At 41.9% G+C, this 21,401-nt stretch overlaps 1 protein-coding gene across 1 annotated transcript in view; it reads right to left on the bottom strand.

The window, feature by feature from the left end:
- The window catches only part of Phyh (phytanoyl-CoA 2-hydroxylase), a 29,522-nt gene that overhangs the window by 4,056 nt on the left and 4,065 nt on the right, over positions 1–21,401 (bottom strand). Inside the window, exons 2-8 of the mRNA XM_008851888.3 lie at positions 20,561–20,619; positions 18,334–18,444; positions 16,686–16,854; positions 15,762–15,843; positions 13,187–13,368; positions 6,283–6,432; positions 828–962 (exon numbers count right to left, since the gene is read on the bottom strand). Of these exons, the coding sequence (XP_008850110.1) occupies positions 828–962; positions 6,283–6,432; positions 13,187–13,368; positions 15,762–15,843; positions 16,686–16,854; positions 18,334–18,444; positions 20,561–20,619 (888 nt within the window). The remainder of the gene's footprint in view (positions 1–827; positions 963–6,282; positions 6,433–13,186; positions 13,369–15,761; positions 15,844–16,685; positions 16,855–18,333; positions 18,445–20,560; positions 20,620–21,401) is intronic.

Below are 21,401 nucleotides of genomic sequence, written 5' to 3'. Positions count from 1 at the left end.
TAGCTTGGCATCTATGCCTTTTGAAGGTCATATGCCCTTCATTTCCTCTCACCTGAAGCTATTTTCTACTTGTCAGTCTTGTGCAGGACAGGGTTTCTGCTAAGACCACTAAACACCTAAGAATCTGCCGGTTCTTGGGACTCTGCTTGCAGAAACAGGTACAAACTGAAATCCCATTGTCATTCTTTGTGTGTGCATGTATGTCCACATGTGTATGTATGCCAGTGAACGTGTGTATGTGCATGTTGAGGCCAGTGGACAATCTCAGCTGCTATTACTAAGGTGCTATCCACTTTATATTTTGAGACAGAGTCTCTCATTGGCCTGGAGCTGGCCAAGTTGCCTAGTCTGGTTGACCAGTGAGCCCCAGGGATCCACCTATCTCTATCTCCCCAGTGTTGGGATTACAAATGTCCATCACATTTTTTTGATTGTCTGTTTTGGCTTTTGTGGTTTATTTTTATTTTTATTTTGACAGTGTCTCACTATGTAGTCCTAAAACTTGATGTGTAGACCAGACTAGCCTTGAACACACAGTGATCTGCCTGCTTCTGTGTATCAAGTGCTGAAATTAAAGGTGTGCGCCACCAAGCTCAGGCTGATTTTTTTTTTTAACTTGGGTTCTGAGAGAATGAATTCAAGTTCTCATGCTTACAAGGAAAGAATCTTACAGAATGAGCGGTCTCGCTAGCCCTACATTTTCATTCTTAGTGGGGCTCAGCAATGGCTCTGAAAGGATCTCTAAATAGAAGCCTTTATGTTTTCAAATTAAATCTGAAGAAAATGAAAGCCTGTCATCTTTACTTTGTAATTTCACATAGGCATACCTTGAAGTCGATGTTACTTTCAATCCCAAAGGCTCTATGAGCAATCTCTACAACTTCCTTTTCAATGTTTTCTTGACTGGTACCCTTCACGTCTATATAGTTGCAATCAGCGCTGGCGAAATGACAGGAAATTGCCTGTGCAGAATGAAAAAATACTGGAGAAAAACATTCTATAATCAAGCAGAGTCCTCCTAGAAAGTGAATTATTTTACTTGGGATTTGCTTTCTCAGTAGGAAGGCTGATCCATGGTACTCTAAATCAGTCTCCTTGTGTATAGTTCAGGTCCTCTTGTCCACAGCTAATTGAGAAATTACAAAAGATTTTTTAATTGTAATGTTTTTATACTTTTAGTTTGTATGCTTGTGTGGGTGCAGGTGTCATAGCAAGGGTGTAGAGGCCAAAGGACGACTTTCAGAAGCTAGCCCTCTCTTCTTGCCATGTGAGTCCTGGGGACTGAACTCAGGTGGTCAGGTTTGGTAGAAGGTGCCTTTACTCACTGAACCATATGCCAGCCCAGAAAATATTTTTCTTTCTTTTTTAAAAAAATTTTATTTATTTTTACTTTATGTATATGTGTGTATCGCCTGCATGTAGGTAAGTGCACCCATGTCATGCAATGCCCGCGGAGGTCAGAAGAGGCTGCCAGGTCCCCTGGGACTGGAGTTACAGACAGTTGTTAGCTGCCATGTGGGTTCTGGGATTCGAACTTGGGTCTTCTGTAAGAACAACCAGTGTTCTTAGCCGCTGAGCCATCTCTCCTGCCCCACAAAAGATTTTTCAAACTAGCTGTGATATTTGTTTTTAATGATTTTCTTTTTTTACATTTTGTAGCTCTGGGTGGCCTGTAACTTGCTATGTAGACCAGGCTGGCCTTAAACTCACAGAGATCTGCCTGCCTCTGCCTCCTGAGTGCTGAGATTAGAAGTGTATGTACTATCCATGATGTTTGCTTTTAAAAGGTATATATAGGCAAGTATAATCACATGAGATTAAATTTCCTATATCATAAAGTCCTAAAAAGGACTGTGTCCCACTGTTACTTATAATGGTTTTCTTTTTCTTTTTCTTTTTCTTTTGGGCAGAGTAGACAAGGCTGGCCTGGAACTCATTTTGCCCAGGCTGTTCTCAAACTCTTAGAACCTATGATCCTCCTGTGTCAACCTCCCAAGTGCTAGAACTACAGGTGTGTACCACCACACTGGCTTCACACATTTTAGTCATAAAAGTTAGTTACCCTGTAGAAATTGAGATGGGCTTTTTTCCCCCCTTTGGTCTTTTTTGAGACAGGGTCTCCCTGTAGTAGAGCTGGCCTAGAACTCACTATGTAGACCAGGCTGGCCTTGAACTCACAAAGACCTGCCTGCCTCTGCCTGCCTGCCTCTGCCTCTAGAGTGCTGGGATTAAAGGTGTGCACCACCACGCCTGGCTTTGAGATGGGCTTTTATCTCAATGGCAATAGATATAAAAATTGAAAATACCTTGAGAATACACATCTCAATCAAAAGGGGCATTTAAAGGTCAATTCTGTTGACCCATTTTCTTCTGAATGTGAGGCTGAAATCACTTGATTCTCCCCGGTCTAGAAAAATTTACAAACAGATCTAAGCTTGCAAAGCACTCACTGAAATTCTTCTGGTCACCAGTTAATAATCTAAGGTGATTACAGTGATGCCCAAAACTCCATTTGCTGTGTAAACCTGGGAGCTAGGCAGAGCCATATCAGAACTCAAGGCAAAAGGACATGTGCTCTCACACACTCATGTTACTATGAAAGAATGGTACATATTTTTCCAAAACATTCAAGTCTTTGGGAAAATATAGAAAAAAGGCAAGTTGAATATATAAAAACTTACATTATTTGCATTGCAATGTATACACCACCCTCTCACTTGCACAGGTCCAAGGATCATGTCAGCATTTTATTTAAATTCTTGGCATTGTAAACAGCAAGGATGTTTAATTTCAATGTATTAAAATATTATTTAACTTGACTGCTAAATTTTTTGCAGCCCCTTAAATTTTGTCCTGAGGCAGTGCTTCAACTTGCCTCAGCCTAATTAATCCCAGTCCTGGAGAACCTTAAGGATGAAAGAAGACATTTGATTCCTTATCTTTGGGCTCAGGGAGCCAGTGGGGATGGGTGGGAACAATGTGACAAATCAGAAAACCCCACTTAATATAAAGGTGCCCTCATATCTAGTATGAACCACCATGTTCCCAAGGGAAATGTGCATTCACAGGATTCAGATCTATGGAACCTGTGAGAATCAAGAAATTGGGGACTTCTATGGGAAAAAAATTTTTTTTGGTCCTTTTGAGACAGGATCTCCTTATGTAGACCAGGCCCTCTTGAACTCACAGAAATCCACCAGCCTCTGCCTCCTGAGTGCTGGGATCAAAGGTTTGCAACACCATACCTACCTAATGAAAAAAAAATTTAAGTGTGAGCAACTGGGGGCTAGAGAGGTGGCTCAGCAGTTCAGAGTACTAGCTGCTCTTGCAAAGGACCCTAGTTCAGTTCCCAGCATCCACATGGGGTTGCTCTTGACACCCTGTAGTTCCAGCTCCAGGGGAATCTCATGCCCTCTTCTGGCCTCTACAGTCATTGCATGACACAGGTGCACTTGCAAACATACAGGCAAACCACTCATACACATGAAATAAAAATAAATAAATAAAATGAAATGTAAGCAACAGAGTATTAAATTTTAGCTATTTTGAGGGCTAGGGTTGAAAAAACACAAGTGCCTGCTGAATCTGATTTCTGAGTGGCTAGTTCAGAACAGCAGTGTTTTGGAGCAATACTATTTTTCTCAGTAGTAAAGACAATATAAACCTTTCAGTTGTTAGGCTTGGAATAAGCAAAAGAATTCCAAATGTTATCACTTTAATAATTCAGTCATTGTTTTCCTGCTCTGAAAGCAGCAGCCATGGGCTGAGGGCACTTTTGTTTGGAAGCAATTCTATGAGTGATTATGGTTCAGTGTTGACAGGGTTAGGCACTAAGGTCATTGTGTTTCTGACCGAAAACAGTTTTTTAAAAGGGTGATGGGAGTGGGGTCGAGGCAGGGTGGGAGAACAGGCTGCAGAGATAGCTCATCAGTTAAGAGCACTTCCTGCTCTTGCAGAGGACCTCAGTTTGGTTCCCAGCACCCACACTGGGTGGCTCATGACTGTAGTTCCAGCTCCAGGAGATTTCATGCCCTCTTCTGACCTCCTCAGGTTCCTGCACTCACACACACAAACCCATACACAGACACAAACATATACAAATAATTAAAAATAAAAATAAAGTCAGGCATGACTTTAATTCTAGCACTTGGAAGGCAGTGGCGGGTGGAGCTCTGTGAGATTATGGCCAACCTGGTCTACATAGTGAGTTTCAGGCCAGATGGGGTTATGGGGGACCCTGGTTCAAACTCTTAAAAACCTAAAAATAAATCTACCATATGATCCAATTATATTACTCCTCAACATATACCCAAAGGACTCATCTTACTGCAGAGATATGTGCACAGCCATGTTTGCTCTTTTCATAATTGCTAAGAAAGGGAAACAACCTAAATGTACCTCAACTGATGAGTGGGTAATGAATATGTGGTGCATTTACACAATTGAGTTCTACTCAATAATAACAAAAAATGAAATCATGAAATTTGCTGGTAAATGGATTGAACTAGAACCTATTATACTAAGTGAAGTAACACAGACTCAAAACCAAGCAACATATGTTCTCTCTCAATTGTGGTTCTTAGCTCCAAATCCTTATATGTGAGTATATTTCATGATGTAACCACAGGAACCAGGAAAATGGAAAGAAATCATTGGGGTAAATAAATGGGGAGAATGAGCCTGAGAGAGGGGATAGTAGGGGATAGGTGTTATCAAGGAGGAAATGGGGTTGGAGGAGACAGGGTTATATGGGGGTGGGAGATGAGATAAATAATGCTTAGGTAGTATGAAAAACTAGAGGGGATTGTATTAGTTCAAAAGCCTACTGAAAAATAACATAAAATATGTATGAATCTTTGTGTATAGCTGAAGACTAGATAACAAGAAAAACAGAGCCAGGTAAAAGAAACCTCCCATTGAGTTGTTGGTCAGGGTAGTCCAAGAGACTCCCAAAATAACACAGCCTATTGCCACATCCCTTGATTGCCTCCCAGAACTTGAAGGTAAAATCCTATTGCTGAAGACAGGACACACTTCAGACTCAGGACTTGGAGCAATGGAGCTGGAACTGTCCTGGAAGCATCCCTGAAGACCAGCTCCCATAGAATCAGAGGATACTATGCAATCTACTAAGGGAGAAAGAACAATCAATGGTTCAACCCAGCTGTAAAGCCTAATAACCACAACAATGACTGGCCCAGCAAATTCTCACTATTGGTACAGTAATGGCACTTTTATCTTGGGGGTAATCAACAGCCTTAAGTTGAACTTAAGGCCTACTTAGTAGGAGGAACTCATATGTGTTATGATAAACACAGCCAGACACACATGGCCGGAGAGGTTTATAGATCATTGAGAAAACCCCATGTCTGTCACATTCCTAGACAAATGTAATTTTTTTACTGTATGTTAAATATGGATCCTTATATTTACAGACAAGTATACCTGTCACCACTCAACAAAGAAGCTTCTTTTTGCAACAGATAGAAGCTATTACAGAGTTCCACAACTGGTCAAACACAGAGAATAAGTATCTGTAAGATACCCAGTCCTAAGTGACACATCTACAATGCAATCTCTAAACCTAAGGCTCAGAGAACATAGTGGAACAGGGGGTAGAGGTAATATCCAGCAAAGCTTCCTCATGCAACAAATGGTTATTAACACAGAAAGCCAAACTTTCCAAAATGTAGAGACTAAAAGACTGCATTGAATGCATGAAATCTAGAGGGGGTCTATGGGGGAATGCAGATAAGGGAGGGGGGCCTAAATATGATTAAGATGCATTGTATTAAATTTTTAAAAATTCAATTATAATTTTAAAAAATTCAAAAAGTAACATTTTAAAAAAAGAACAAGAGCTGGGCATGCTGGTACACACCTTTAATCCCAGCACTTGGGAGGCAGAGGCAGGTGGATCTTTGTGAGTTTGAGGCCAGCCTGGTCTATATAGTGAGTTCCAGGACAGGAGGGGCTACAAGGAGACCCTGTCTCAAAAAGACAGACAAAAAAAGGCAAATATTTCCTGGTAAATAAACTGGACCAGCTGGGCATGGTGGTGCATGCCTTTAATTCCAGCATCAGGAGACAGAGGCAGGCAGACCTCTATGAGTTCAAGGCCTGCCTGGTCTACACAGGGAGTTCCAGGCCAGCTGGGGCTACAGGGAGACCCTGTCCCAAAATAAATAAATAAATGGGACCATTTTTTGACATATTCATGTATCTTAAGATTTTTGTCTCTAATCCATTCATCTTTAGAAATACAGCAATCTGAATACATACTTTCCTGAATCCTTGAGTTTTGTTCTCACCAGATCCATGGATGAGCAGAGGATGAAAGAAAACAGTGTCCCCCTTCTCCATCACCAGGTGCACCCGGGTGCCATCCTGCTTACAGTCCTGGACGCCGTGGTACATTTTGTTAACTCCCCCCTAGAACACATAAGAGAAGCCATGTCCACACTTGAAGCACCACCATGACCAAGACTTCAGCAGCTATTCAGCAGGGAAAGCAAGCACTCTCAAACTTCCCCCAATCAAAGGCATGTATAAATTAGAGTCTCAGTTTTTTTTAAATACACAATCTTCTCAGAGATCTTATTTTTAAGTTACATGTTAGGCCATTGAGATGGCTCACTGGGTAAAAGCACATTATCATAAAAGCCCGACAACCTGAGTTCGAGCCTCAGAACCCATGGTGACTGGAGAGACCTGATTCCTGAAAGTTGTCCTGTGACCTCCACATTAATTAATTAATTAAAAGTCATATTTTATACTAAAATCATTTTTGGACCAAATGAAAAAAATTGAATTTTCACTTCCCCTTCATGAGTGAATTATAACTGACTTATTTATTTTTATTTTACTTTATGTATATGAATGTTTTGCATGCAAGTATATAGGTCAGACGAAGGTTGTGCTGGATCCTCTGGAACTGGGGTTACCAATGGTTCTTAGCTGCCATGCCGGTGCTAGGAATAGAACCTGGGTCCTCTGTAGGAGCAGCCAGTACTCTTAACTGCTGAGCTGTCTCTCCAGCCTTAATTTTTTTTGTTTTGTTTTTGGTCTTTTTGAGACACAGTTTCCCTGTAGCTCCAGCTGGCCTGGAACTAGCTATGTAGACGAGGCTGGCCTCAAACTCAGAGATTCAGAGACCCACCTGCATTTGCCTCCTGAGTGCTGGGATTAAAGGTTTGGGCCACCATGCCCAACTATCAGCCCTAATTTTTTAAATTTTAAATTATATTTATTTATTTACCCTTGGTATGTGTGGGGACTGGGGTGGGGGATATGTGTGTGTGTGTGGGTGCGCATACCATGGTATGTGTACAGAGGTTAGAAGACAAGTTATAGGAGTCAATTTTTTCCACCATGTGAATTCTGGGAATTGTCAGAATTGCATGAAAATGCTCTTACCCACTGACCATACTGTCAATTACTTATAACTGATTTAGGCCAGCTTTGCCTCTTTTGGTTAACACAGGCATTTTCTCTTAGGCTTGTCCAACCTGAATCAGTGATGTTCTTCCCTAGTGTGATAGCTTTCCTTACCCAGAATTTTCTATGTATTATCCTCCTTTTATTCAGGAGTATTTTGAAAATGCTATTTACCCAAAATTAAGGGGAAAAAGTACCAAGCACTTATGTAATACTCAAGAGTAAAATAAGAATAGTAAAAAATAGCAAATGGGCTGGACGTGATGGCTCAGACCTTTAATCCCAGCACTCGGGAGGCAGAGGCAGGCAGGTCTCTGGGAGTTCAAGGCCAGCCTGGTCCACATAGTGAGTTCCAGGTCAGCTGGGGCTATAGAGAGACTCTGTCTCAAAAAAAAAAAAAAAAAGTAAATGGTCAGACAGGGTGGCCCACACCTATAATCCCAGCACTGGGAACGTAGAGGCATGAGAAATTCAAGGTCCTTGAATTACTATATAGGGGGTTTGGCCTACATGAGAACTTGCCTCAAAAAAATTCTAAATAAATAGGCTGAAGAGATGGCTTAGCAGTTAAGAGCACTGGTTGCTCTGGCAGAGAACCGGGGTTCGGCTTCCAACACCCACATGGTGGCTAACAATCACCTATAACTCTGGTTCCAGGGGATTCAAGGCCTTCCAAACTCCGTGGGTATTGCATGCACAGGTGCACTTACATACATGAAGACAAAATATCCACAAATAAAATGAAAAATGACTTTTTAAAGTCAGTTATTACATAGGTAATAGTTACATCTTATTAAACTGAAATGAGAATTACAGTTTATAACCTTTATGGATCAAGGTGGAGAATGTACCCATTCTTTGTGTGTGTGTATGTATGTATATAGATGCATGTATGTAATATATATGTGTGCCTGTGTTTGAAGGCACAAAAGCACATACATGTATGCCTAATGTAGAGGCCAGAACTCAATCCAAGGTGTCATTCCTCAGGCATTTTTTACCTTTTTTTCCTCATATATTTTTTTCATTTTTTATTCTTTAACAGTTCCAAACATGTATATAATAAATTCTAGTCATTTTTACCTCCAGCTCCCCCTCTTGTCTTCCTCAATCTCCCACTCAAAACCTTCTTCTTCCTAAGCATCCCTCCCTATGTCTAATTTTTGTGTGTGACTTACTGAGTTTAATTAGAGTTGTTTGCACAAGATTCTGTCTCAAAAAACAAGGTGGGAGGAGTCTTCCACCTGTTTTTTGAGACAGGGTTTCTCTCTGGCTCGGAACTCCCCAAGTAGTCTAGGCTGGTCAGTGAGCCCCAGGGATCAGCCTGTTCCCACCTCCATGGCAGAGATTACAAGTGTGCCCACCATACCCAGCTTTTTCTTTTAAAAAGATGTGAGTTATGGGGATGGAATTCGGGTCCTTATGCTTGCAAGGCAAGCAGTTTACTGCCTGAGCCATCTTCCTACCCTCAGCTTCCTGTTCTTGCTAAGAGTATCCAAACTTCCTTTTGGGAAATAACATTTTCCAATGGGATAATGTTGTAATTTTAACCAATGGCCCTTTTCTCCCAGAAAAATGGATGTGTGGCTCTTACCAAAGCTAAACTAACCTTGAACTGCTGCTGCTCTGAATCTGAGCAGCATTTCAGGGACACAGTCTGCTCTGGAAACCCTTTGGATCATTTCCTTTTGCGCAACTTGGCCAGAGCCTACTTCTGGGGCTTGGAACAACCCTTACCTAACTTCTTTTTACATTTACTTGTTATTTAATTTTATTTATTATTTTTTATTTTATGTGTATGTGTGTGTTGCCTGCATGTAGGTAAGTGCACCCATGTGGTGCAATGCCCACGGAGGTCAGAAGAGGCTGTCGAATCCCCTGGGACTGGAGTTACAGTTATTAGCTGCCATGTGGGTGCTGGGATTCAAACCCAGGTCTTCTGCAAGAACAACCAGTGTTCTTAACCGCTGAGCCATCTCTCCAGCCCCACATTTACTTACTTACTACAGCAGAAGGGGGTACTCATGCTACAGCATACACGTGGAGGTCACAGGACAACCTGTGGAATTCATTTCTCTCCTTTTACCATGTGGGTCCCAGGGATCAAACTCAGATTGTCAGGCTTGGCTGCTGCCCATGATGCCTATGCCTTTACCTGCCAAACCATCTCCCTGACCCTTTTACCTAACCTTAAATTGATGAATTTCACAATTTCAGATTTACTATCATGAACAAAGTAAAATAGTTTCACATAGTAATACCAATCATCATGACAAGAATTCTAACTTGCTGGGCTGGTGAGATGGCTCAGTGGGTAAAGGCACCTACCACCAAGACTGCTGACCCAAGTTCAATCCCCAGGACCCACATGACAGTAGAGAAAAAAAACATGCAAGTTGTTCTCTGACCTCCTCATATGCACCATGGCACAAACAACAACAACAAAGAACTCTTAACTTCTTGAGACAGAAACTCTCTCGGTGGGATTCTCTACTCCACACAGAAGAACAACCCAGTCCCCTGCTTTCACCATAGGCGGTCTTTATAACCTAACCCTCATCTGAGAGTTTGTGATCTTCTGGCCTTAGACCTGAAATACCGAGAGCATCTTCTCTGGTTCTCTGCCTCTGGCCTCTCAGGCTTCCAAAATATCTTTCCCCAGACCCAGAGGTAACTGCTTTTAATACTGATTTGATCTCGTGGATACAACAGCATTTATCAATTCAGTATCAAGAGCTAAATGGATAAGCAAACCATGGTGCAGCCATGCAACAAAATGCTGCTCAACAATGCAAAAAACAAAGCTACCAAGACATACACAACTCTGCTGAATCTCAAAATAAGCATGCTAAGTGAAAGGTACCACACACATACACAAACATTTTTCAAGACTGAATACTATATAATTGCATTTATGTAACATGGAAACCAATCTATAAGAACAGAAACCAGCTCAGTCATGCTTTGAGACAAGATCTAGCTATGTAACCTAGACTGACCTGGAACTTGCCATCCTCCTGCCTCAGCCTCCTAAGTGCTAGGATTACAGGCATGTGCCACTATGCCAGGCTGGAGAGATTCTCTTGCTTATGGTTATATATGTATATACATATATATATATGCCAAAAATGATGACATTATATACTGAAAATAGGTAGTTTATTATATGGAAACTATATTCTGAACAGAGTATAGTAAACTTTTAAAATGTATATGCATTTTTTATGTGTATGAGTGTTTTGCCTGCATGTATGTAAGGGTACCACATGCATGCCGTGTTCACAGAGACCAAAAGAAGGCATAGAAAGCTGGGCCTGGTGGCACACACCTTTTAATCCCAGCACTCGGGAGGCAGAGGCAGGAGGATCTCTGTGGGTTCAAGGCCAGCCTGGTCTTCATAGTGAGTTCCAGACCAGCTGGGGCTACAGGGAGACTGTGTCAAAAAAAAAAGAAAGAAAGAAAGAAAGAAAGAAAGAAAGAAAGAAAGAAAGAAAGAAAGAAAGAAAGAAAGAAAGAAAGAAAAGGAAAGAGAAAAAACAAAAGGCATATAGGATCTCCTGGAACTAGAGTTAAGGACAGTTATCAGTTGTCATGTGGGAGCTGGTAACTGAACCTGGATCCTCTGCAAGAGCAACAAGTGCTCTTAACCAATGAGCTATCTCTCCAGCCCAATAAACTATTTTTTTAATGAAAGCTCTTCTAGTTTCCAAAAATAAGGCCCTATTCTCCCCAAGAAAATGACTTAGTGTGACATCCTCTCTAATGTGGTCCCTTAGATGTTCTCTTCCTGCTAACCTCTAAAGTGTTCTTGTAGTCCCCAGCCCATCTGGACTGTGAGGGAGTTCCTGCCTCCTTCTCGCTCCTTAGCAAGCCCGTGTTTTCCCTTGACTGCCATGCCTCTTATCTGCAAGGAGATATACCATGTTCCCCAGTGCTTGACTAAGTCGCCAGCCCTCCTGAGAGTCTCTGGTGGTCTTTGCAACTGTAGGGGACAATTCCATCATTTTCTTCACTCTAATGTCCATCAATCAGTAAGACTAATTTAGCATTTATCACAGACGTCTGGGGCTGAAGTACTCCTGACTGACCTCTGCAATGAGAGTTTACAATCTCAGATCTTAAGTTACATGTACCTGAGTCTCACGCATTGCCGTGGCTTTCAAACACATGTTGAAAGAATAAATGTGACTGATATTTTATCTGACATCTTCACATTTTCCCTGATCCTAACTACACCATTACGATTGCACAATGATGCTTTGTTAATAGAGGAAAAGCAGTCTTGGCTCTAAGCTCTTTGTGTATTCTGATGTGAAATAAAACCTGGAAAGGGATTCCAATAGAGACTCAGCAGCTAGAACTGGGGATGTGGCTCAGTCTGTAAAGTGCTTGTTATGCAAGCCTGAGGACCTGAGTCCCAAAACCCACAAAAAAAAAAAAAAAAAAAAAAAAAAGCTGGGTGTAGTAGTCTACAAGTATATACCCAGCACTGGGGAGGCAGACAAAGACTGAATAGACTGATCCTTGGGGTTCACTGACAGTTAGCCATGCCTGCTTGCTAAACTCCAGGTCAGTGAGAAAGCCTACTTTTAAAAGGCAGAAGGTGGGGGCTGGAGAGATGACTCAACAGTTACAAGCAATGACTGCTCTTGTAGAGGACCTTGGTTCGATTCCCAGCATCCACTTGGTGGCTAACAATCATCCATATCTCCAGTTTCAGGGGATCTATCTTCTGTGGGCACTGCAAGTCAGGGGTGCGTTTACACACATGCAGGTAATACACTCATACACATAAAATAAAAAATAAAATAAAATAAAATTTTGGGTCTTTTTTTTTTTTTGAGACAGGGTCTCCCTGTAGTCATAGCTGGCCTGGATTCGCTATGAAGACCAGGCTGGCCTTGAACTCACAGATACCTGCCTGCCTCTGTCTCCTGAGTATTTTTTTTTTAAATAAGGAATGGGGCTGGAGTGATGACTCAGCAGTTAAGAGCACTGACTGCTCTTGTGTTGTGCCCAGTTCGCGAGACCCCAAAGACCACCATGGAGCCGACCGATGCAAATACACAAGGGTTCTTTTGCTGTTACAAGCTTAAGCTTGGGCCCACTCTGTCACCGACCTAGTGGAGCTCAGAAGTGATACCCCTTGCTTTGGGAGACAAAGGTTTTTATAGGTTTATTTCAGCAAGTTTAACAAGTAGGGGAGTAGGGGGTCTCCAGCCTGGCAATCATCTGATTGGTTGCAGCCCAGTGCCAAATCATAAAATCTGAAAAGACATTTGGACTTTTAGTACATTCCTGTCCCTGGTTAATTGACCATTGGTGGGGGAGTTGTTCTCTATCCGTTCCAAGTACACTTTTTTTGTGGTTTCTCCTGGAATAGGATTCAGGGCTGTGTCAGTCCCATGGAGGTTTTATCCAAGATGGAGTCACTCAGGTCTCCCACTTGCAGAGGATCTGGGTTCAATTCCCAGCACCCACCTGGCAGCTACGAACCGTCCTTAACGCCACTTCCAGGGGAATCCGAAGCCCTCTTCTGACCTCTGCGGCATTGCATGATATGGGTGCACTCACATACATGCAGGCAACACACTCATACACATAAATAAAAAAATAAGAAAATAAAAATTTTTAAAACCGAAAAATAAAAAATAAGAAATGACACTCAAGGCTGTCCTCTGGCCTCCACATGTATACACACCTGCACAATGTGTACTACATACACAAACTCATCAGCCAAGCAGCCTACCTCCCACTTGGGGTAATCATGTGGCTGCAGGGTGCCTTTGTGAGTGCCTGGGAGCACAACCAGACAGCCGTTATTCCTGTTGATGGTCTCCATGGCAGTCCAAGCACAGACAATGCGATCACTGGGCCGGAAGGGGAAATAGTGTAGATCCTGATGCAAGGGATGCCGGGAAGTCTTCTTGCCTACAACAGAACCTTCTGTCAAAAGGTGCTTATGCTTGAGTCTCAGAATTCTTATCCTTTGCCTGAAAACCCAGAATACTGACTGACCTCTCTCTACAAGAAAAAAAAAAAAGCAATACTATAGAAAAACTAGTCTCAAAAGATAAGCAAAAAATTGAAATATTAAATCAAATGAGGGCTCCAGATGCTCTGCTTTCTTACAGATTACTGGCAGGTGTGCTTAATGCTTAATGCTCTTTCCTAGCAAGTCACACTATCATCATCTTTGCTACATTTTATTCCTTTGTTGGTTGAGATTTGGCACAGAAGTAGCATGCAGCAATGAGTTTTTTAAAAAGTTGGATTAATTACATTAAAGAGAATGGTGCAGAATCAAGTTTGAGTTCTTCTGTGTAGCTGAAGGGTCTCTCAGAGATTGTCCTCTGCAGGATGAGAGGCATCCTGGGTCCAGTCAGTGTCCAATTACTGCCACCGAACACATAGCCACTTCTCCTGACTTTGTCCTTGGAACTCGGTTCCCTGACCATCTACTATCTCCAGGCAAGACACACACAGAGGAAGAGAGAAGTGACATTGTGCTTCAGTCCTGTCACATAAACTTTTCCTGTCATCAGAAGGAAGGAAAAGTTGGAAGGGTAAAAAGCTGTCATGACTGATTAATGCTCCTCATACAAGAATTTCTCAGTGTAGTTCAAGAGTGTAGTCACAGGAGAACCTCTGAAGTTGTCATTAAAAAGAAACCTGGATGCTATTTCTGATTCAGTAAAGTATCTGAACATACATTTTGGCAAGCACAAGACATTTTAAGAACTCAAGGGTGATTCAAAGTAATAGCTTTATTTTGTTAGCCATAATAATGTCTTCAGATCAGGACTGTAGCACCCATTCTGTCACAGCTAAGAATGGCTGATAAAACTTGGAGAAATAGCTGGGTGTGGTGGCACATGCCTTTGATCCCAGCACTCAGAGGCAGGCAGATATCTGTGAATTTGAGGCCTGCCTGGTCTACATAGCAAGTTCCAGGCCAGCTGATGCTACAGGGAGATCCTGTTTCAAAAAGAACAAAACAAAACAAAACAAACAAACAAACAACAAAAATTTGGAGAAATTGATGGCTTAGTTGATAGTGTTTGCCTTGTGTGGTGCTTTGAATGAGAATGCCCCCATAGGTGCCAAGTATTCGGACCTTTTGTCCCCAGTTGGTGGTGCTCTTTGGGGGGGGGGTAGGAGGTGTGGCTTTGGTACAAGCAGCTTATCATTGGTGCAGGCTTTGAGAGTTCTGAAACCTTGCCCGATTTCCTGTCTCTCTACTCCCTGTGCCTACTTGAAGATGTTTTGTTCTGGCCACTTCTGCCACTATGGCTCCTCCACCATTGTGGACTCTAACCCTCTGGAACCATAAGCTCAAACTCTTCCTTCTATAAGTTGCCTTAGTCAAAGTGTTTTATCACAGCAACAGAGAAATAACTAATAGGCCTTGCAAGTATGAGAACCTGAGTTCAATCCCCAGACCTCACATAAAAATGTCAGGCATAGAGGTATGTACTTGTAATCCAATCGTTGGGGAGGGAGAAAAAGGAGGATCCCTGGGGTTGACTAATCATTCAGCCTAACCTAATTGATGAGCTCCAGACCAATGAGAGACCCTGTCTCAAAAGTGCTAGATAGGATTCCTGAGGATGATACTCAAGGTTGTCCTCTAGCCTCCATATACACACCCACACATATGCACATTAACCTACACACAGGCATGAGCACATACACATGCATAACAAAAATAAATTTTAAAAGTTTAGACACATTGAATAAGAGGAGTTTATGCTATGTAAATAATTGTTAACTGCATCTTGGGGGAGCTTGTCATGTGATAACCCCATAATTAACATCTGAAGTTACTACTTCAGTGCTGTTATAATGTAAACTAAGACTTTAAAAAAGTATATATATATTCTCAGCCTGTCATGGTAGCACACACCTTTAGTCCCAGCACTCAGGAGGCACAGACAGGTGTATCTCTGTGAGTTCAAGGCCAGCCTGGTCTACATAGTGAGTTCCAGGTCAGCTGGGACTACAGGGAGACCTTGTCTCAAAAAGACCCCCCCCCAAAAAAGTATATACATTCTCTCAGGCTGGGCGTGGTGGCGCATGGCTTTAATCCCAGCACTCGGAGACAGGGGCAAGTGGATCTCTGTGAGTTCAAGGCCAGTCTAGTCTACATAGAGTTAGAGGACAGCTGGGGCCTCAGGAAGATCCTGCCTCAAAAAAAAAAAAAAGTATATACATTCTCTCATCTAAAGTTTGACAGTTATGCACATGATGAGTCAGAACATCAATTTTACATATATTAATTAAATAATACTTTTGCTTTTATGTAACAACAAAGAATTCTTTACCAGAATCTGGAGGTTTGTTTATTAGCATTGTGTGCATGGCCATAATATTGGGTCCAGTGAAGCACTCCACATATTTCAAAACCTAAGAAAAAGAAAAAGAATCAACTTCATAGGAAATCAGGACAGGCTAATAACACAGGGCACACTGAATCTCAGAAGAAATAAGATAGTAGAACAGGGGGTAATCCCAGCACTGAAGAGGCTGAGACAGGATGATCTTGAGTTTCGGGTCAGCCTGGGATACCTAGTGAGACCCTGTCTGAAAACTGACAACAACAACAAAATAACAACAAAAATGCAGGACGGGCAATGTAGCTCAGTAGGCAGGGCATTTGCCTAGTGTGGACAAGTCCCTGGGGTGGATCATCAGCACCAAAAACAAACCAACAAATGTATCTTATACCTCGACTGACCATATTAATTGCATTAAAAAATGAATAAATAAGTTGACAAATAACAGCTTTACAGCTGCTGATACACCACTTATTCTGTCTTAGATGAGATGTCATCTTTCATAACAAAAACACAATTACCATAGTCCACAGGAAGATCTCTCAATCTTGGTGTCTGGGGAAGATGACTCTTTGTTTAGACTGAGGGCTTCTCTGTGTATTATGGGCTCTGGGCTCTGTTAGTAGCCTCGGTGGCCTGTACCCACTAGCAGCCATTAGCTCCCCATCCCCATTAATGATAACCAGCAATATCTCCAGACATTGCCAATATCCAGTGGGGGACAGAGTCACCTCCAGTTGAGAGCTTGGATCAAGCATCCTATGTAGAAAAGGGCTGGATGGATGGGTTAGGCCCAGCAGAGTTTGGAGGCAGACCTGCAAACTAGCTATGAAGCAAAAAAGATAGGCACTAGGTGGAGTAACCTGTACACTGGCCATTGAGCAGAAAAGAAAGGCAGGCCCTGGTTCTCACCTGGGGGAGAGTGCAGTATCTAAAGAGCTCCTCATTTTCTTGGAAATCCTGGATCTTCAAAACCACTTTCTCACTGGGCTCATAGCCCAATTTTGCAATGGTCACATCTCTTATTACACTCAACCCCACCGGTTTCACCTCCTTCCTGCAAATTTTTTCAAACTCATTCCTAGAAAATGAGATTTACAAAGGATGCCATTACTGTAGGCTCTAAGCACCTAGCTGGCCCTGCCCTATTGAGAGAATTTTACAGATTTTGTGACAGCTTCTCTGCACAAAGTCATCCATCCACCCTAGTACAGTCACACTGATGGTAGGGAGGAAAAAGTGGTCAAGTCAAAAGTCCTGCCTTTCAGCTTGGGGCCATTGCCACAATTGAAATACTTCTCCGGTTAGATGACTAGTAAGGAAATAGTGTGTGTGAGTATGCTCCACCTTATTTTTTTGAGACAGTCTTTCACTGAACCCTAAGATCACTGCATAGGTTACACTGGCTCACCATTGAGCCCCCAGGACCTGACTGTCTCCTTGCTCCCAGCACTGGCTTTAAAAATATCTGCTGCCATGCCTGGCTTTTATATGGGTACCAAATATCAGAACTTAGGTCCTCAGGCTTGCACAGCAAGCACTTTATCCACTGAGCCATCTCCCCAACCTGAAAATTTTTTCTTGATATGGTGACATTGTACTAATACAAGTTAAGCATCTCCCAACGGAAACGCTTTAGAAACAGAAGTGCTTCAGATTTCAGCCTTTTTTGAATGTTTGCATATGCATAATGAGACATCTTAGAGATGGGACCCAAGTGTACAACACAAAATTCATTGGTGTTTCCAACACACCTTATACATAGGGCCTTAAGGTAATTTTATGCAATGTTTTAGTGCACCTTTGTTTTGAGTGTGACCTGTCACATGAGGTCACATGTGGGATTTTCCACGTGTGGCATTATGTCATCACTCAAGACGTTTTGGGGACTACAGAGATGGCTCAGTGGTTAAGAGCACTGGTTGCTCTTGCAGAGGACCCAGGTTTGGTTCCTAGCACCCACATGGCAGATAATTGTCAGTAACTCCAGTTCCAGGGGATCCAATGCCCTCTTCTGACCTCTGCCAGCACTGCATGATGACATGGGTGTACTTACATACATGCAGGCAATACACTCATACAGATAAAATAAAATAAAATAAAAAATTTTAAAAAGGAAAGTCATGCTAATAAAATAATTTTTAAAAAGAAGTTTTGGATTTTGCTGTGAGATTTACCTGATGTGACAGGTTGAGCATCCCTAATGCAAACACTTCCACAGTACCCTCCGCATGCCGGGCTCTAGCCATACTGCCCTTTGTCCATTTTACCTCCTTTTGTCTTAACAGCAACACTAGATATCAGTACTATCAAAATGCCCATTTCAAAAGTGAGGAGTCCAAAGCATATGCAGATTGTCACAGAACACATCATGTTAGGGGGAGGGCTGAGATGAAAACCAGACAGTCTGGCTCCAGAACTCAGGCTGCTAAACACGCCCAAACAAATCACATCATTAAAAGATATCTGAATCTGAACATACAACATCTAATTTAACTTGTATTCCTATTACATATATGTAACACATATTTTTGTAAAATAATAAACAGTATTACTATACCGAAAGCGTTGAATATCATCATCAGATACCAGATTTTTAACGACAAGAAACCCATTTTCTTCATAAAATTTTCTCTGCTCCAGGCTTAGGACATTGTTATCTAAGGTATACCTAAAGGGGAAGAAAAAAGAATCTGCAAATAATTCCCAATTTTAAATTACAAGCTAACAGTATGTACCAAGAACCTGAAATACATTCATATATCCTTTGAGACAGGATCTCACTTTGTAATGCATGTTGGTCTTGAACTCAAAATATCTTAGGCATGTACTGCCACACCCAAATTATATATTCTTTAATTGTCTAGTCAATACATTCTCAGAAGTAATCAAAGTAACAAAATCCAAAGAATCATACTACAGGTTCACAAATCCTGATCTGCCAATGCATTCCTTAAGATTAGAGTTGTGGCTATATGCAGCTACTTACGAAGTCAGGCTTTCCCCTTTAAAACTGACAGGGCATCCGGCATGGTGGCGCACACCTTTAATCCCAGCACTCAGGAGGTGTTTGAGGCCTGCCTGCTCTACATAGTGAGTTCCAGGTCATCTGGTGTTGGGGACCAAGATGGCTGGACTCGGGACAAGTTAGGCATGTGTTGGGAGATATTAGTATAAGCACAGCCATTATGTACATTGAGCTGTGGCAGGCTTGTTTACTTTATGATCTTTCACCTTGACTCAAGAGTTTATGTGTTTTGCACACAAGTACCGAATTGTTCTGCCAAGTCAGGAGGAATGTGTTGATAATTTAGGGAAGATGGTTAAATGGTGGAATTCACAACAGATAAAGGTGGGAAAAAAAAGCTGTTGAAGCTAATTGAGCTAAGGAAACAGTGGCTATCTGATGTTCTACTGTATAAAAAGGCTGATCTAAAATAAACCGGGGCTGCAGTCTCTACTGACAGTCCTCCCAAGTATCTTTTCTCTGTCTCTTGTTTTTCTTTTAATCCTCACTCCCCCTTTCAGGTGCTGTTCATCTCAGCCAGTTGGCACTGGCAGGCATGAACTTTTCAACAGGCTGCAGCCTCTGGTAAAAAGGGCGAGGCGTGCCTCTACAGCTGTCATGTGATGGGAACACTGCACTGCAATGACTAGCAAAAGGCAGCTGGCCAGGTTAAAAGTTTAAAGTCTTTGTTCTGAGAAAAATATCTTGACTTTCTTGATCTAGCGGTGAAAAACAGCCTAATCAAATACACCAAGTATGTGTATAATTAAAATTAAGCCATCTTCGTTAACAAGCTCTGACACACTCCCTGGTCTTGTACAAATGACCCTCTGACCACGCTAAGGATTGATCAACCTGTATGACACATAATATGAGCAACCTTTGTCTCTGTCTGAAATGAACTTTACATGCACCCTGAACCCTGCACATACCCACTAGCCCCTCTTTCGTATATAAGCTTGCTGTTAAAGAATAAAGTTGTCTTGTAGCTTATCGGGAAGTAAAGCTCAAGTCCCAGAGTTGTCACTCTGCGCCAGTCTCTTTGTTCCTGGAGCTGGGCCTCCGACTAGCAAAGCAACCCGGAGTTCCTGATAAGCTGGGGCTACAGGGAGACCCTGTCTCAAAAACACCAAAAAGAAAAAGAAAAACTGACAGGGCAATAAACCTACTGAGTGTGCACCTGTAGTAGTCCCAGCTGTTCGGGAGGAACCCAAGTTCAAGACCTGCCTGGTGAGACCTCACTTCATGAAAAAAAATTAAATAAATTAAATATGCATGTCTTGAACATATACGCACATATATGTTCAAACTGCTAGCCAATATATCAATAAAACTAAAATAGAAGCCAATTTAAATGTGATGTATTATGTTTGATTTTTTTTTTTTTTTTTTGGTCTTTTTGAGACAGGGTCTCCCTGTAGCTCCAGCTGGCCTGGAACTCACTATGTAGACCAGGCTGGCCTCGAACTCACAGAGATCTGCCTGCTTCTGCCTCCCAAGTGCTGGGGTTAAAGGCATGCACCACCATGCTCAGCCTATGCTTGAATTTTTAAGGGTTAGATTATGTATCTTTTTTCTTTTTGAATTTTAGAATAATAGAGAAAATTACAGTTATTGTCTCCAAAGTTTTCCATGATTCTACTAGTTAGAACATTTTCTGGAAGCAAATCTGCCAAATGAGGAAGCTGTTTTATATTCTATCATAGTTGATATTGTAACTATATCTCAGTTACCACTGGAAAGACATACACAGTTATAAGCTAAAATGAAATCTACTTACTGGAATTGTTGAAGGTGGAAACTAGCAGGGGAAATAGTCCCTGACGTGAGGTGTGTTACCTGGGGTAAGAATTAAGGCACACAAAGTACAACATAGAAGCCAACATTTTTTTGAAACCTCTACCTGCCTGCCTCGTTTCACACATGAAATGAGTGTTAGCATAATCCTGGACAGATACATATACTGCTGTTATACTGTTTCATGTCATTGTCTCAAAGCCCTGAAGAGGTGCTGGGGAGATCAGGAGGCTAATCATCCTGTCTGCTCTTCAGAGCAGGAAATCTGATAAGCTCAGTCACTGCCAAGGTTGCCCAGAGGAGAATGGCCCAGACAGGACTTGACCCACACTCTTTACCTTCAGTCTGCTTGATTCTTCCTTCCACTAAACTACTGAGAGACAAAAAAGTCAAAGGTTCCACTATGGAAGTGAGGAAAGACAGACAAAGGTACTTAACTTAGTGTGACTGCAGTACAAACTACCAGAGTTTGGTTGGTCATTAGGACACAAAAAGTATACAATGGATAAAACAAAGGGTTCAAGAACAGTGTGAGCCACACAGTCAAGTAAAATTTTAAATTTCAAATAGACTAGAAAATAGGGGGCTGGAGAGAAGGCTCAAACAGTTAAGAGTACTTGCTACTCTTCCAGAGGATCTGAGTTCAGTTCCCAGCACTGACGTGGTGGCTAATAACTGTCTGTAACTGGAGTTACAGTGCCCTTTTCTGGCATCTGTGGACATTGCAAACACATAGTGCACTTACATACATGTAGGCAAAATACTCATACACATAAAATAAAAATACGTAAAGAGAGAGAGAGAGAGAGAGAGAGAGAGAGAGA

The sequence above is a fragment of the Nannospalax galili genome, unplaced genomic scaffold (assembly GCF_000622305.1).
Source record: "Nannospalax galili isolate Female #2095 unplaced genomic scaffold, S.galili_v1.0 scaffold1426, whole genome shotgun sequence".
NCBI lineage: Eukaryota > Metazoa > Chordata > Mammalia > Rodentia > Spalacidae > Nannospalax > Nannospalax galili.
The sequence above is the reverse complement of the archived record's forward strand: the minus strand, read 5'-3'. Positions and strand labels throughout refer to the sequence as shown.